The sequence below is a fragment of the Triturus cristatus genome, chromosome 9, assembly GCF_964204655.1.
Source record: "Triturus cristatus chromosome 9, aTriCri1.1, whole genome shotgun sequence".
NCBI classification, from domain to species: domain Eukaryota; kingdom Metazoa; phylum Chordata; class Amphibia; order Caudata; family Salamandridae; genus Triturus; species Triturus cristatus.
This window is the reverse complement of record NC_140592.1, coordinates 1216748166-1216763807: the sequence shown is the minus strand read 5'-3', so window position 1 is coordinate 1216763807 and position 15642 is coordinate 1216748166. Positions and strand designations below refer to the sequence as shown.

The 15642-nt window shown below is 45.5% G+C and overlaps 1 protein-coding gene across 2 annotated transcripts in view; it reads left to right on the top strand.

Moving 5' to 3' along the window:
• RGS6 (regulator of G protein signaling 6) overlaps nt 1-15642 on the top strand; it is a 1064816-nt gene that overhangs the window by 754415 nt on the left and 294759 nt on the right. For both annotated transcript variants that reach the window (XM_085627281.1, XM_085627283.1), the window contains exons 7-8: nt 6628-6692; nt 15484-15560. In XM_085627281.1, coding sequence (XP_085483407.1) covers nt 6628-6692; nt 15484-15560 — 142 coding nt within the window. The remainder of the gene's footprint in view (nt 1-6627; nt 6693-15483; nt 15561-15642) is intronic.

Below are 15642 nucleotides of genomic sequence, written 5' to 3'. Positions count from 1 at the left end.
AAGATTAGCGGGGTTTCTTTCTGTTCTGTTTTCTTCTTTTTCAATGTACCTGCCAATGCCAGTGGCCTACCAGGTTCATTAGCTTTGCCTATTGCCTTATCCACCAATTCAGACAGAGAGCCTCTTCTCAGTAGCCTATCCCTACATTCATTTTGGGCTTCAACACAGTCCTGATCAGTACTACAAATTCTTCTATTATGGAGCATTTCTCCATATGGTATGCTTCTGATCAAGTGTGCGGGATGGCGGCTAGAGGCATGCAGTATGGCATTGCCAGCTGTTAGTTTACGGTACATTTTGGTTCTTAATTCATTATCTTGAATAAAGATTTCAACATCAAGGAAACAAATTGTACTGTTACTGATCTCGCTAGTAAACCCCAGATTCAAATAATTTTTGTTCATATTGTCAATAAACTGCAAGGCATCACTTTTAGTTCCTTTCCAAATGATCAGAAGGTCGTCTATAAACCTGAACCATTTCACAACATTGTTGGACATAATGTTAGGGAATGTGGGTATGAGGACCTGTTCCTCCCAATACCCCATGTGTAGACAGGCGTAACTGGGGGAGAAACAAGCCCCCATAGCCACACCCCTGACTTGCTGGAACACCTGGTTGGAGAATAAGAAAAAATTATTTTCCAGACACGTTCTAATCATGGACAATAACATTTTGTTGTGTTCATGAAAGTTAATAGGTCTCATATTGAGATAATATTCAATTGCTCTCAGTCCATCCCTATGGTGGATACTAGTGTAAAGGGAGGATACATCTAATGAAGTTAGAAGATAATCTGTTTGCCATTGTATTCCCTGTAATTTCTGTAATAGATCACCTGTATCCAGAATGAACGAAGAGAGTCTTTTAACATGCTCCTGGAGAAATATATATATATTGATCAAGACCACGGCTGTGGTTGAAACGCGTCTTCTTTCTGCCAAATAAATACCTGTACCAATGATCAGTATGGCTCGCGAATCATCCTTTCTTATGATTCTTCACTTGCAATATATATTATACACAAACTAACTCCCAGATCCGTTCACTGAGTAGTTCTTCTATCGTTGTTTCTAAAATGTTTTTCCCTGGGTGATTTTGGTTGAGTCCCCAAAGATTTATCTGGGCCACAAACAGCTTTTGCAGCCTCGGTTGCAGGGCTGGACTGGCCGTAGTGGGCACCGGGCATTTCCCCGATGGGCCGCCATGGTGGGGGCTGGTTTTGGGCCCCTGGGGGGCGTTTTTGTTACCCAGGGCTGGCAACATCGGCCCCTTGTAGCAAAATTGGCCAAACCCAGCCCTAACAAACAGCTCGGCCACACTCCCCCCTCGCACCCGGGGGGGCCAGCGGAGCAGTTTGCCAGGGCTGGTTTCAGTTCCCAGTCCAGCCCTGCTCAGTTGATCTACAGGCAAGAGGGGTGTGCGCCTGGATGGAGGATAGATGTTGGGTTGAGCTGTAGCAGTGCCATCTCGCTAACATCATAAGAGGTCTTCAAAGCGGGGGCCAGCTTGACCATCCCACGAGATTGAGGCCTGGTGAGCAACATCACCGATGGAGGAGAGGACTGTCTTTTCCTCCCAATTTTCATAACTTGAAGTACATACAGATTCGAGTATGAAGACAACTTTGTTGGCGCATGACATGGCTGACAAAAGATGGAGACGGAGAATTTCTCTAAATCCAGGGGTGCATCACAAAAAAGCCAGCATGATCCCTCACAGACTTCTGCTGAGGAATGTAGTCTGAGCCGAGGTGAGTGATTGCTGCTACACTCAAGCAATACATTAAAAAGCAACCTGTCATAGAAGACATCAAGCATTGCCCAAGTGAGGCAAGAAATGCTGCGGGTACTGGACCAGAAAACCGCTCTGTTGTGGGAGGTACATCCTCCTGAGTACAGATATCCTTGCTGGAGGTTGAGAGTTGGGTACCAGAGAGACTCAAGCCTCTATGGGTTGGCCAATCAAAATGAGAGGGGAGTTGGGGAGAAGAAATATATCATCATCTTGGTCGAGGCTACCACTGTTTTATAAGCCGCCCGGATGACTCGGAGGGCTAGACTTGTCTTGGGGCATATAAGTTATTTCTGAATGATTCAAATCAATTCTGCGGTTCTGTGGTTCTTCCTTAAGTTTGCGCCTACTTCTCTTCAGAGTTGAGAGACAAGAATTGTTTGAATCTTATTGGGTTGTGAGTGACTTTCAAGAACTGATGTACTTTCAAGAGTTCTCTGCCTCCACCCTACTGTTAATGGTCAGCTGCAATTTTCTTATTTGAGCTATGACCTTACTTGGCTCATATTGTAAAGGGTGCAGAATGCGTCTCCTTTGATGCAACCTGAGTTCACGTAGTGTGGACAATGTATGCAGGCTACTGATGACTGTATTTGTTCTGGTTGGCACCTAGGAAGACAAAAGCTGCCCACAATCTGAAGGGGTCCTGAGCCTTTCATCATGAACCAGTCCGTATTTGTAGTACACCAGTAATGTCTTTATAGCACAACAACTTCTGTAGTGTCCCAGAGAAATATATTTTAAGTTTATCAAACACACCCTGTTCTATCACGAGGCTCTTCCTTGATTGAAGACGACGCATCCAAATTTGGTATTCCTGAAAGGGAAAAACAGTAGCATGACTTCCGCCTCAGATATCTATGATTGTAATGATACCCGGTTCATCGACATTCCAGCCAACATGGCTTCCGTGATGATGTCGGTACTGGCTCAGCATCAGCTCCATATTCAGGTTGCTCAGCCCATTGGGTAGTAAAGGAAGCGGACACACACCTCCTTTCACAGTTACGGAAAAGAAAACACTAGACCGCAACATGCTCCTTAGTATTCCCAATATGGCGTTTACACTTTGTCTGCTCCAGAACTCCATGTCCAATTGAAGTAGTAACATAGTAGTACTACTCACGTACTACAAAATGCAATTCCCGAACTGTAGTACAAAACGTAGTCCCACAATAGAATTACTCGTTTACTCTAAAATGCAGGTCATCTGTGGCTGGAGACCTCCACTTCTTATATCTTTTCTGTGCGGAGTGAGATATCTTTGATCACCAGGGGGGAAGTTGTCAGTGGTACAGCAGGTACAGTTGCACCTGTGCCCAGAAGTCTGCTGTATTCCATTGCCTAAGCAGCAAATAGGGAGGCCATTTCCTTCATTGTTTTAGGGCCTTTTGAACCTTTACTACGCCACCGATGATCACCGTACTCAACGTCCACCCTCCCTGCTTCCCTCATTTAGAGAATGAGTCTACACGGGTACATGCTTCTTTCTTGTTGGCTATCAAGAGCTGATGGTTTAAATGTAAGCGTAGTTGTGTCTGGGAAAAGGAGGAAGAAACATAGTTTATAAAAGTTAAGAGATGAGCTATATGCTTCTTTTCCAGACGTTGGCATTAGTAAGTACAAAAACAACAGTTGATGGACAGAATGCAGAACAATGTCATGCATTCACCCCAGTACAGAGATCTGGGCCTAAATCCATTGTTTTTTTGCTCACCGTGCCATTCCAGTTTGAACCCAGCCAAATGCAAATCAGTCTTGACTCTGTGCTCAATGGTAACAGTCCAGCCCGAACTGCCAAGCCAGGTCCTCCCCTGGACAGGAACCAAGCATCCTAGGACCGGTTTCGGGGTTTCACCCCTCTTCAGCCAGGATAGCTTGATTCCAGTGGCATAGAGAGCACAGGACTCATGTCTGAGCATACCCGTCCCACTCAGGGTGACAAATGCAAAAACAGTTGATGGACAGAATGCAGAACAATGTCATACATTCACCCCAGTACAGAGATCTGGGCCTAAATCCATCGTTTTTTTGCTCACCATGCCATTCCAGTTTGAACCCAGCCAAATGCAAATCAGTCTTGACCCTGTGCCTCATGGGAACAGTCCAGCCCGAACTGCCAAGCCAGGTCCTCCCTGGACTGAAACCAAGCATCCTAGGACCGGTTTCGGGGGTTCACCCCTCTTCAGCCAGGATAGCTTGATTCCAATGGCATGGAGAGCACGGGACTCATGTCTGAGCATACCCGTCCCACTCAGGGTGACAAATGCAAAAACAACAGTTGATGGACAGAATGCAGAACAATGTCATACATTCACCCCAGTACAGAGATCTGAGCTTAAATCCATGACTGCTGATGACGGCTGATTAGCTAGAAACCGGTCCCAGGATGCTTGTTTCCGGTCCAGGGAAGACATGGCTTGGCAGTTTGGGATGGACTGTTCCCATGAGGCACAGGGTCAGACTGATTTGCATATGGCCATGTCTGAACTGGGGTGGCGGAGTGAGCTAAAGAATGATGATGGATTAAACCCAGATCAGTTCACTGGGGGTGAGTGCTTGCAATGTTCAACACTCGGTCCATCATCCGATTTGGGTTCGCTTTGTTCGCCCTAAGTTGGCAGGGTATGCCCAGACGTGGGTCCCTTGCTCACTTTGCCACTGGAGTCAAGCTAGCCTGGCTGATGACAGCTGATTAGCCAGAAGCCGGTCCCAGGATGCTTGTTTCCGGTCCAGGGAAGACATGGCTTGGCAGTTTGGGATGGACTGTTCCCATGAGGCGCAGGGTCAGACTGATTTGCATATGGCCATGTCTGAACTGGGGTGGCGGAGTGAGCTAAAGAATGATGATGGATTAAACCCAGATCAGTTGACTGGGGGTGAGTGCTTGCAATGTTCAACACTCCGTCCATCATCCCCTTTGGTTTTGCTTTGTTCGCCCTAAGTTGGCAGGGTATGCCCAGACGCGGGTCCCTTGCTCACTTTGCCACTGGATTCAAGCTAGCCTGGCTAATGACGGCTGATTAGCCAGAAACCGGTCCCAGGATGCTTGTTTCTGGTCCAGGGAAGACATGGTTTGGCAGTTTGGGATGGACTGTTCCCATGAGGCACATGGTCAGACTGATTTGCATATGGCCATGTCTGAACTGGGGTGGCGGAGTGAGCTAAAGAATGATGATGGATTAAACACATATCAGTTGACTGGGGGTGAGTGCTTGCACTGTTCAACACTCCGTCCATCATCCCCTTTGGTTTTGACATTAGTAAGTAGTCACAAACCACTGTTCACTGGTGACCACAATTGCTAGTAAGTAAAATATTACCATCAAGTTGACGTAACTATTCACACGTATGCACTGACCTAATTTCAATGGAAATATGTAGCTTACACCATGTCAGTGTTTTACCCATTCAATCCATTATTTAAGCTCCTGGCTGCCATAATGATGCCTATATGGAAAGCATCTATTACAACGCAGGAATTACATCGTAGTGCCTTTACAACGCAGTCAGTACCTCAACTGCGACGTTACCACAAGTTCCATTACAACGTAAGTCATTACAACGACTTGCTTTAGAGAATGCAGTGTTAGACTGGTGTTGGATTTTATGTCCAACACTTTCCCTACTGATACACCAACTGGAGTTGGAATAGTAATTTAAACATTCCAAAGTCCAGCGCTTCCCTGAAGCAAGTCGTTGTAATGACTTGCGTTGTAATGGAACTGGTGGTAATGACACAGTCGTGGTATTGACTGCGTTGTTAAGCCAAGCGTAGTTTTGGCTTACGTGGTAGCAGATGCTATGCTGCCTATATAGGTTACGTGGAAGTGTCTATGGACAGCCTCAGGATGTGTACACTTGCATAGCAGGTCTGGTGGCTTAGTGGGCTGATGCGTCCACTGCAGGGGCCTGTGTTCAACCTCATGGCCACAGGTTCAAATCCTGGAGGGTCCACTCATCCTTTCTGAGGTCGATAAAGTGAGTACCATTGAGTTGGCTAACAATAAACACCTGTTATTCAGCGCTAAGATACCGCTTTGGGGGTGAACGTGCACTTTACAAATACACATGTGATGTCATCATAGGCTCAGTCCGCAAGTGTGAAGCCCCTCCCAGTGTTAATGCAAGGTCCGGGCACCTATTGAACAAGTTGCCTGCCGCTAACGTGTGCAGCACCCCGGCAGCCAAATGGAATAAAACGTGAGTCAAGTTTGGAAGCAACAGTATCTCTTTCCTGTCCAAGTATGGCCATTCTTTGTTGCAGTTCCGAGTACCATAGGATATAAAGTGTAACTCAGTCAATCATTTTATAAAATACAAAATTGTAGAGATAAAATATAAAGCATAATAAGTTCTGGATAGAGGGTTCCCAATGAACCTGGAACCATTCCATAACGCGGCCATCTTGATAGACCGGGATACCTGCTTTGATATTTCAGAGGTGTGCAAGGCGGCCATCTTTGTGCCCTCCATCGTCACATCTATTGCGAGGAGGCTGAACACAAGGATTGCACCGTAGTCATGTCCTCGTGACCAACAAATGATTTCAGGTTTATTTTGAAGTTTACAAGAACTTTTACCAATACACGATTAATAACTCCGGCAGATCCTAAGGTAAGACCATCAACGTTTTGAAAAATGTAAAGGAAGTTCCCCTTTCAGCCCCCCCCCCCAGGTATGACAGTGGAGACTCCCATAAATATGAAAGCTACTCATATATGTATGTTTGCATGGGTGTCCCTATTCTAAGATCATTTGTAATAACAATTCCATGAAAAAGTTCTAGCCTTCTTTCTAATACATTGACTATTACAATTTTTGCATCCTCAGCTATCTATCTATGTAAGCGGACCATGCAAAACAAAGCGCGGTTGGAGCTGGCGGATTATGAAGCCGTAGGTATACTCAGTTATAGTCTGGGGTGGTTGTTGGACAGGGGAGGCTTTATGTGGACTAGTTAGCACTGGACACCAGGGGCCATAATACAGAAAACTTTCACCCGAGAAAAACAGCAAATCCATTTGCACAGTTTGTACTCTTTCTCTGACAGAGAATGCAACACGCCAGTCAATATTACACGACCATGTTTGCAACAGGACAAAAAAAGGAAGTGAATTGTAAAAGCAGTGCAAAAGATGTGTAATACAGATTATTTTTAAGTATGAAATAGAGTTTTATTGACCTGGGGGCATATGTATTAAAGGATTTTGTATTCGCAAACGCTGCGAATCGCAAAAAAACAGCGTTTGCGAATACAAAATCGCAAAAGGAGATGTATGAGGCATTTCAGCCTCGCAATCTTAAGGAATCGCTAAATTTGCGATTTCTTAAGTTTGCGTAAGCATTTAAGAAATCGCAAATAGCGATTTCTTAAATGCAATGTAACACGCACCCAAGTTGTGCGATTTCTCCTTAAGAAATCGCAAATTACCACCAACTTCAAGTTGGTGGTAAGTTGCGAATTCTTTGAAATATGCACTTTTTTGCATATTTCAAAGTGCCATGCCCATGTGGTGCACATACATGCCCTTAGGGCATGTATGTGCGCCATATGTGCACACATGCTGATTTCAGGGGTGCATCAGGGTGTCATCATGACACCCTTGCACCTTTGAAAATATTCTCAATTTGCAATTAGCAAATAGCGATTCGCAAATTGAGAAGGACTTCCCATTCATTGCTATGGGCCTCCTGGCCCATAGGAATGAATGGGAAGGTATTCCTTAATTGCGATTTCGCAATTTGCTAATCGCAATTAAGGAATTTTAAGAAATCGCAAAAATTTGTGCGATTTTTTTAAATACATCCCGTTTTGCAATTCTCAAATAGCGATTCTCAAAAAAATCGCTATTTGAGAATCGCAAATGGAGATGATGATACATATGCCCCTAAGACCGCAAATAACCTTTGTTTGAAAAAAGACAGCTTAACTATCAGGAATTGAAACAAACTGATTTCGCCTCAACAGTAGTCTTATATTTTCAATTTGAATATTGCAGACAAACCAAACCACATAAAACACAATCGTTTTTATTTTTACTTTTGGGCAAGTTACAAAACTTCGTTTTGTAGAATATATATTGTGATTGCTCTGTCCCTATTACAAAATTAGCAAAAGTGGTGTAAAGTGGATTGGCTCTATTATTTACCGCAGTACAAAACGAAAAAATGCATAATGTGTATCTCCATTTTCTGGACCTTTGAATAAGAACAGGGCTAAAAACCAATATTGATGGATAGTCAACTGCACTGCGATCTTCGCTATGAACCAATACATGACATACAGCAAGCAGCGGGGGGGGGGGATATTTGCAAAAAACGACAGGGGAAAGGACAAGAGAGATGACTTATTATTGGCCCAAGAACTCCCGGATGACATTAGAGGTTTTTAAAACAAAGACATTGAGCCTTTTACTTTACATTATAGGGTTTAATTCAGTTTGCCATAAAATGTATGATTTCAGATGAGAACTGGTTTATCGAATATGAGTACATTAAATTTAAACTTTGGGGCATTCTGTCTAAAAAGATATGTTGTGTTGGCGGTGGGAGTCGTTATTGCTAGTGTCTTTTTTTAAAGAAACGTCTGCATCTTAAACCTATAGTTCTGGGGTATCTTTCATTTTAAGCCTCCTAGTCATCTCGAGGGAATAAAGGTATGCAAACATTGTAAATATTAATTACATATTGAAGGGCTAAGCAATGCAGATAGACAGCGCCTATCAGATAAGACTTCCTTGACCCTTGGCCTTATCAACTGTCGCTCGCTCCCCAAGCATAAAATTCAAATTCGTATTCGTATGCTACTGGAGGAGGGCAGCGATGACTCTTTATTTGTCACTGAAACCTGGCTTAGTGACAATACTGTCCCAGACATTGCGATGGCGCTGCCAGCTGGGTTCCATATTCAGAGACTCGACCGCATCGGAAAGGTAGGAGGAGGACTTGCGATTGTGATCAAGGAAGAATTTAAGTGCATCCTTCAGCACGTACCCATTCCTGACTGCGAATGCGTTCAGTTTTCTACCGCTTTCTCACCAACACATAACTTATCGGGGTTGCTTATTTATAGGCCCCCAGGGCCCGAGGCAGAGTTTTTAGAGGGATTCATAGATACAGTCTCCAGCCTATGGATGAAGACAACCCACATCACTATCCTAGGAGATCTCAAACTGCACTTTGGGGATTAGAGCATCCCTAACGTCAAGAGGTTGGAGCAGGAACTGGAGAGCTTAGCACTCAATTAATAACTTCTGCTACTCACACCAAAGGACACATACTAGACCCAGTGATCACCAATGACCCTAAAATATTCATACTCCGTCAGATCCCAGTTCCATGGTCTGATCACCACCTATTTACTATCACCTTAGACAAGATTGAAGGAGCCAAAACTAATCTCCAACCCACCAAGTCCGCCTCAGATCCCTGATCAAGGAACGGGGCCAAATTGAATACCTGCTGGCCTCAAGCCCAAATACATGCGGTAACATTGATGAAGTGTATGCCAATTGGGAAAGGTGGATCCTTCAGTCACTTGTTAAAGCGGTTCCCACAATCAATCCCAATACAACTAACATCACCAAAAAGACTCCCTGGTTTAATGCTCAGCTAGCATCATTTAAGAAAGGCTGCAAAAAACTGGAAAGGGAATGGAGAAAGACCTTTGACCCCTAACTTAAAGCAGAGTACAGATTGGCAATTAGAACCTATCATACCAAAATGAAAGAGGCTCAAGCTAGGTTCATCGAAAAAGATCATACAAGCTCAGAATTATTCTAAAGAGCTATTCAGAGTGGTAAAATCTTTAAACACCATTAGATCAAATACCTCCCACCACCAAGCCTCAAAAGAGAAATGTAATGCACTAGCCACCTATTTCCACAAAATGGTAGAAGACATTTATATTTCCCTTCATGCGAATTTGAACAACTCTTCAACTTATGAAAGAGTCCAACAGGCGGCCATAGCTCCGGCACTAACCCATTTTTCAGATCTGGATAAGGATATGGTCCAATCACTCATAGAGGAGATAAGATCAGGCTCCTCTTTAGACCCCGCCCCCCCACATATTCTGGGAAAGGCCATCGAGACTCTGCTACCGTCAATAGTTGACATTCTAAACCTCTCCCTACAGACAGGCAGAGTCCCCGCCGCATGGAAACAGGCAATAATAAAACCTTTGCTAAAAAAAAAATCTAGATGCAGCCCTGCCGGAGAACTTCCGACCGATATCACTTCTCTCATTCATTAGCAAAACTTTGAAAAAGTAGGTCAACAAAATCCTGTCACAATTTCTGGAAGATCACCTTTGGCTACACCCTACACAGATGGGGTTTCGTCCACAGCACATAAACCACCTTATTAACAGTATCCGAACTTAAAATAAGTCTTGACAAAGGGGTATCAGCTGCGATTCTTCTCCTAGACCTAAGTGCAGCATTCGACACGGTTGACTATGTCCTGCTGGTCAACAGACTCCAGGACATGGGTATCCAGGGCAAAGCACCAGAATGGTTGAGATCCTTTCTGGAGGAGAGATCCTTCCAAGTTGCGGAGGCCAACTTTTCACGGACATAGAGGCACTGACCTGCGGCGTTCCGCAGGGCTCGTCACTAAGCCCTACGTTATTTAACATTTACATGCAGCCATTGGCTGACATAGTTCAGGAATATGGCATTTCTGTGATCTCTTACACTGACAACACCCAGTTGGTGGTGTCACTTGATTCCAGGGCCAATGGGGAGTCAGGCCAGCTGGCGGCGTGTCTTGAACGAGTGGTGAAATGGATGGCTGGGAGCTGTTTGAAATTAAATGGAGACAAAACTGTATTAATGGTCCTGGGTAATCCAGGGATACCCAGGCCTCTAGACAGTTGGCCTCGCAGCCTAGGAATCTCCCCAGTCCCGAGCACTGTCATTAAGAATCTTGGTTTTTGGATGGATAAAGAACTGACTATGGAGACCGAGGCACGGAAGGTGGCAGGCACATGCTTTGGACTTTTAAGAATGCTCCGCAAGATCGTTGAGCTAATCCCCATACAGCTAAGGAAAGTGACTATTCAATCCTTGGTCACGTCATGTTTGGACTAAGGTAACTCGCTTCTTCTGGGAGCACCCACAGAGTAATAAATACCAAAGGGCCCTAGTAAGATCAGAAATCTGGTGTGCTTATACCTTCCCGACAGATGTCCGAGGTCAGGCACTGAGCGCCTGTTAAAAACCACCAGAATAAAAAGGGCCAAATGGGAAGGAAGAGCCTTTTCCCACCTGGCGCCAAAAAATTCACTTCCGCGGGAGATCAGATTTACAGCCCCAGAAGCAACCTTCAGAAAAAAACTGAAAACTTGACTGTTTATCCAATGCGACTAACCTCCATCCATGTCTTGATCCTAGAGCTGGGAAGCCTTTGTTAACCATGGGCTCTATAAATCCTAATAACATAACACATAACATAATAACATAGTTGGGTTGGAGTGGAACTCTGACCCACAGTACCAACAGGTCAAGGACGATGAGGTCACCAAGGGGGCTAACTCTGTGTGTGAAATATTTTTTCAAATATTCTCAAGTACAGTGCACTACTACATATGAAATATGCATTACAACGTAATACACTGAGGATCACGTGTAAATATACGTTTCTACCTCAGATCGTATTTATATAAAGATGCAAACATTCCTTGCAGCCAGTAGAGCTCGTGTCCAGGTGGGAAACATCCTTTACAACGTGGTTATCACATTGCGTTACCTTTACAGCGCGGTCGTTACAATGACCGTGTTGTTACACCGCAGTACCATTACAACGCAAGTCGTTACAATGACATGATCTAGATGGCGCTTTAAACTAAGGAATAGTATAATTTACTATTCCAACACCTTCCCTACTGTTGTACACACTGGAGTTGGAATAGTAAATTATACTATTCCTAAGTCCAGCGCGCCATCTAGAGCAACTCGTTACATTGTGATGGTTCTACGTTGTAACAACGCGGTCGTTGTAACGACCCAGTTGTAAAAGCACACGATGTAATGCCTCGCGTTGTAATGAGACATATTCGTCCAGGCTGGTACTAATCCAGTGGGACACTTTCTAACACCCTAATTCGCTCACCTTGTCCGAATAATTCTGATTCTTTTGCCTTGTTCTGCACCTCCAAGCTCTTGTCTTTCTTTGGAGCTCCTGCCCCTTCTCGTAGAGCTGCCAAGAGGTTCTGTGACCTTTGGAGTCTGTTTCCTGTGCAACTGCACAACTAATTTCGTGTATATGTTTGCAAAATATACATACATTGTATGTTTACTGGTGCATCCTGCACGTTTACTGCTCAGAACAGATTGAGGCCCTGGTTTTTAACCAAAGTTACTATAACTCTTCCTAAAAGATGACTTTATAAAAGATGCACTGTACAAAGTTAGTGTGTTTAAATCTAGAAACCTCGTATAAAGTGCAAACCCAGGTTTGCTCTCAGGTTTGTGTGTAAGGGATGAGTGTGAGATTTCTTGTTGCACACTTAATGCAAGCACGTGGCACACTCCAAGGCTGGCCATGAGGAGCCGCACCAGACCTCTCACTGGAAAGCGAGTGGTCCAGCGCGGGTCTCCTGTGTCAGAACCAGGGCTCGAGTCGGGGTACCACGCGGGTGGACGGCATCCCCCCACTTATTTTACCGGGTTTTAGCGGGTGGACGCCGTCCACCCTGCCCAAAAGATGGAGCCGGTACACGAGCCTGCGCGCGCGCTCAGCACTCACCAAACCTAACCTTCTATTGTCGAGAGAGGGCGAACAGAGCTCTTTAAGTTGTTTCACGTTGATGGAGCCGTTCAGTATGACAGACGGGCGCTCGTGGCCGTATATTAGAAAAGGTCAGTATGTGTTTATGCATTTCAGACGGAGACCGGCAAATTTACTGTGGGCAATAAATACGCACCGAACAAGCGCATCTTTAATTTCCCCGCTCCTTTGAGTGTCAATACGGTGACTAATTCCAACGTAAACATTCTCCTTTTCCCTTTGAACCTGCCCCCATGCCTTCTAACCTTTGTTAATTAGTGGGGACTCCATCTCGTGACGTCACTTCCGGCTGTGAGGTCACTTCCGGTGACACCACCTAACTTGGAGCGTCCCCCCACTTCTTTTTTTAGGACTTGTGCCCTGGTCAGAACAGAGATGATGTGTGGTCGGTCCAGTGCGGGTCTCCTCCATCAGAGCAGAGATGCTGTGTCCTCGGTCCAGCGAGGGTCGAGGGTCTCCTGCGTCAGAGCAGAGATGCTGTGTGCTCGGTCCAGCGAGGGTCTCCTGGATCAGAGCAGAGATGTTGTGTGCTCGGTCCAGCGATGGTCTCCTGGATCAGAGCAGAGATGCTGTGTGCTCGGTCCAGCGAGGGTCGAGGGTCTCCTGCGTCAGAGCAGAGATGCTGTGTGCTCGGTCCAGCGAGGGTCTCCTGGATCAGAGCAGAGATGTTATGTGCTCGGTCCAGCGATGGTCTCCTGGATCAGAGCAGAGATGCTGTGTGCTCGGTCCAGTAAGGGTCGAGGGTCTCCTGCGTCAGAGCAGAGATGCTGTGTGCTCGGTCCAGCGAGGGTCTCCTGGATCAGAGCAGAGATGCTGTGTGCTCGGTCCATCGAGGGTCTCCTGGATCAGAGCAGAGATGCTGTGTGCTCGGTCCAGCGAGGGTCACCTGGATCAGAGCAGAGATGCTGTGTGCTCGGTCCAGCGAGGGTCGAGGGTCTCCTGCGTCAGAGCAGAGATGCTGTGTGCTCGTTAAAGGCCTCTTCTTTGGCCGAGGCCAATGATGCTGCTACCTGCAGTGCACGAATAGCCCTTCAAAGTAAAGGCGAGGTCTTGTGCCGCCCAGCAGACGTCACATCCTAAATACCTAGACCATTAGAGGGCAAATTAATTAAATTAGACAGGGGGTGCACCTGGGAAGCGCTGCTGCTTTTGTAACTTGGGGCCGATAGTGCAGCACCACTGCAAAACCGGCCCCCAGTAAAAAAAAAACGGCCCCCACTGTTGCAAAACTGGCAATCACCATTCCAGCCTCCCGGGATAATGCCCGATGCCCCCTACGCCCAGTCCGGCCCTGAGGCACAGGGGTTCTTGCCAACTTGTTGCCAAATTTGATGCTGCTACCTGCAGTGCACGAATAGCCCTTCAAAGTAAAGGCGAGGTCTTGTGCCGCCCAGCAGACGTCACATCCTAAATACCTAGACCATTAGAGGGCAAATTAATTAAATTAGACAGGGGGTGCACCTGGGAAGCGCTGCTGCTTTTGTAACTTGGGGCCGATGGTGCAGCACCACTGCAAAACCAGCCCCCAGTAAAAAAAAAAACGGCCCCCACTGTTGCAAAACTGGCAATCACCATTCCAGCCTCCCGGGATAATGCCCGATGCCCCCTACGCCCAGTCCGGCCCTGAGGCACAGGGGTTCTTGCCAACTTGTTGCCAAATTTGAATTGCCTTTCGTTAAAATGTATTTTAAAAATGTCATTTTTCTCCCTAAACCTTTTATTATCTTGATGCAAGAATGCATATTGTGAACCTGAATCTGCTGAGGTCATCACAGTTGCAGACTCCTGTCCTCTCCCAGCCTCGCGCAGTGGTGCTTTACCAATGCAGAGAGAGAAGACGGCTCTACGATTGTGACGTCATAAGCAAAACAAGGCCCACAAAATGGCGGAAATACACTGAAGCAAACAATGTACACATGTAGTAACTTTACAGTGATGGAAATGAGCAGCTAATTGGTAGAGCAGTACAATATGTATTTGTGTCCTGTCAACCCCTATCGGAGAATAACTGTGGGCCTGTTTCACAAAAGTAAACACACACTTTTGTGTAGGTTTATTGCTTTTAGGTATCTACAAACTACGTGCGGAGTTTTACCGATCTGCACTTCTTATACTTATGTGTGAAAAGTCTTCTGCACATGGAGACTCCACAGTCGGGGTAAAGAACTTTGCACACATAAGTATAGGGAGTATGGAGTCATACAACTCCGCACGTAGTTTGTGAGTACCGAAAGTGTAAGTTTACCTTTGAGTCATGCCCAGTGTGTACACTTTCTTACCTTTGAAATGCTAGAGCTAGCCAATGTCCAAAGCAATCTGGCCCAAAGCCAATGGTGGCCACTGCAGTAGGAGGCTGGGGGTGGTGGGGTATGTCAGCACTCAACAACTCATTAAATATGACGTACATTTACATGGCTCTGTGCCAGGGCTGGTGATGGCTTGATTGCCTTGTGATAGAGTCTGCATTCCGCCACAGTAAAATTGCACCACAGAAAAGTGAAAAATCAATACATTGGCAAATTGTCGGGCAGAATGCCACCCATGGAGCCTACTGGTCATTTTTAGTGCTAGTTGTAAGAGTTCTAGTTAGTGGTACATTCTGCAACATTATCAGGCTAGGTGTTCAAATTAATTGTTTGCAGTTTCCAATCCAGAGAAATGTTAGTTGTTAAGTGTTGTCATCTTGGTGATGGCTCACAAGTCGTGTGCACTGGCCATCAGAGTGGTAGAAGAGAAAGTGTTTGCGATGAATCAGTGCACGCTAGATAACTCCACCTCTTACTTGTGTCTTCTCACCAAGAATTTAAGAAAAATGCCCCTGTTTTGTTAAAACACTTCAGCCACTGTATGCATCCTAAATTTTGTTTTTTGCTCTTGTTTTCCTTCTCATTTCAGGAAAACCTAGCGCGACTGCAAAGGGCGTTTGCACGGAAATGGGAGTTTATATTTATGCAAGCCGAGGCGCAAGTCAAGTAGGTTTTATGTGAAGTGATGGAAAAGTCTATGTAGACCTAAAGTTAGATATTTGTCCCTGGGCATTCTGGTTGCAGTGTT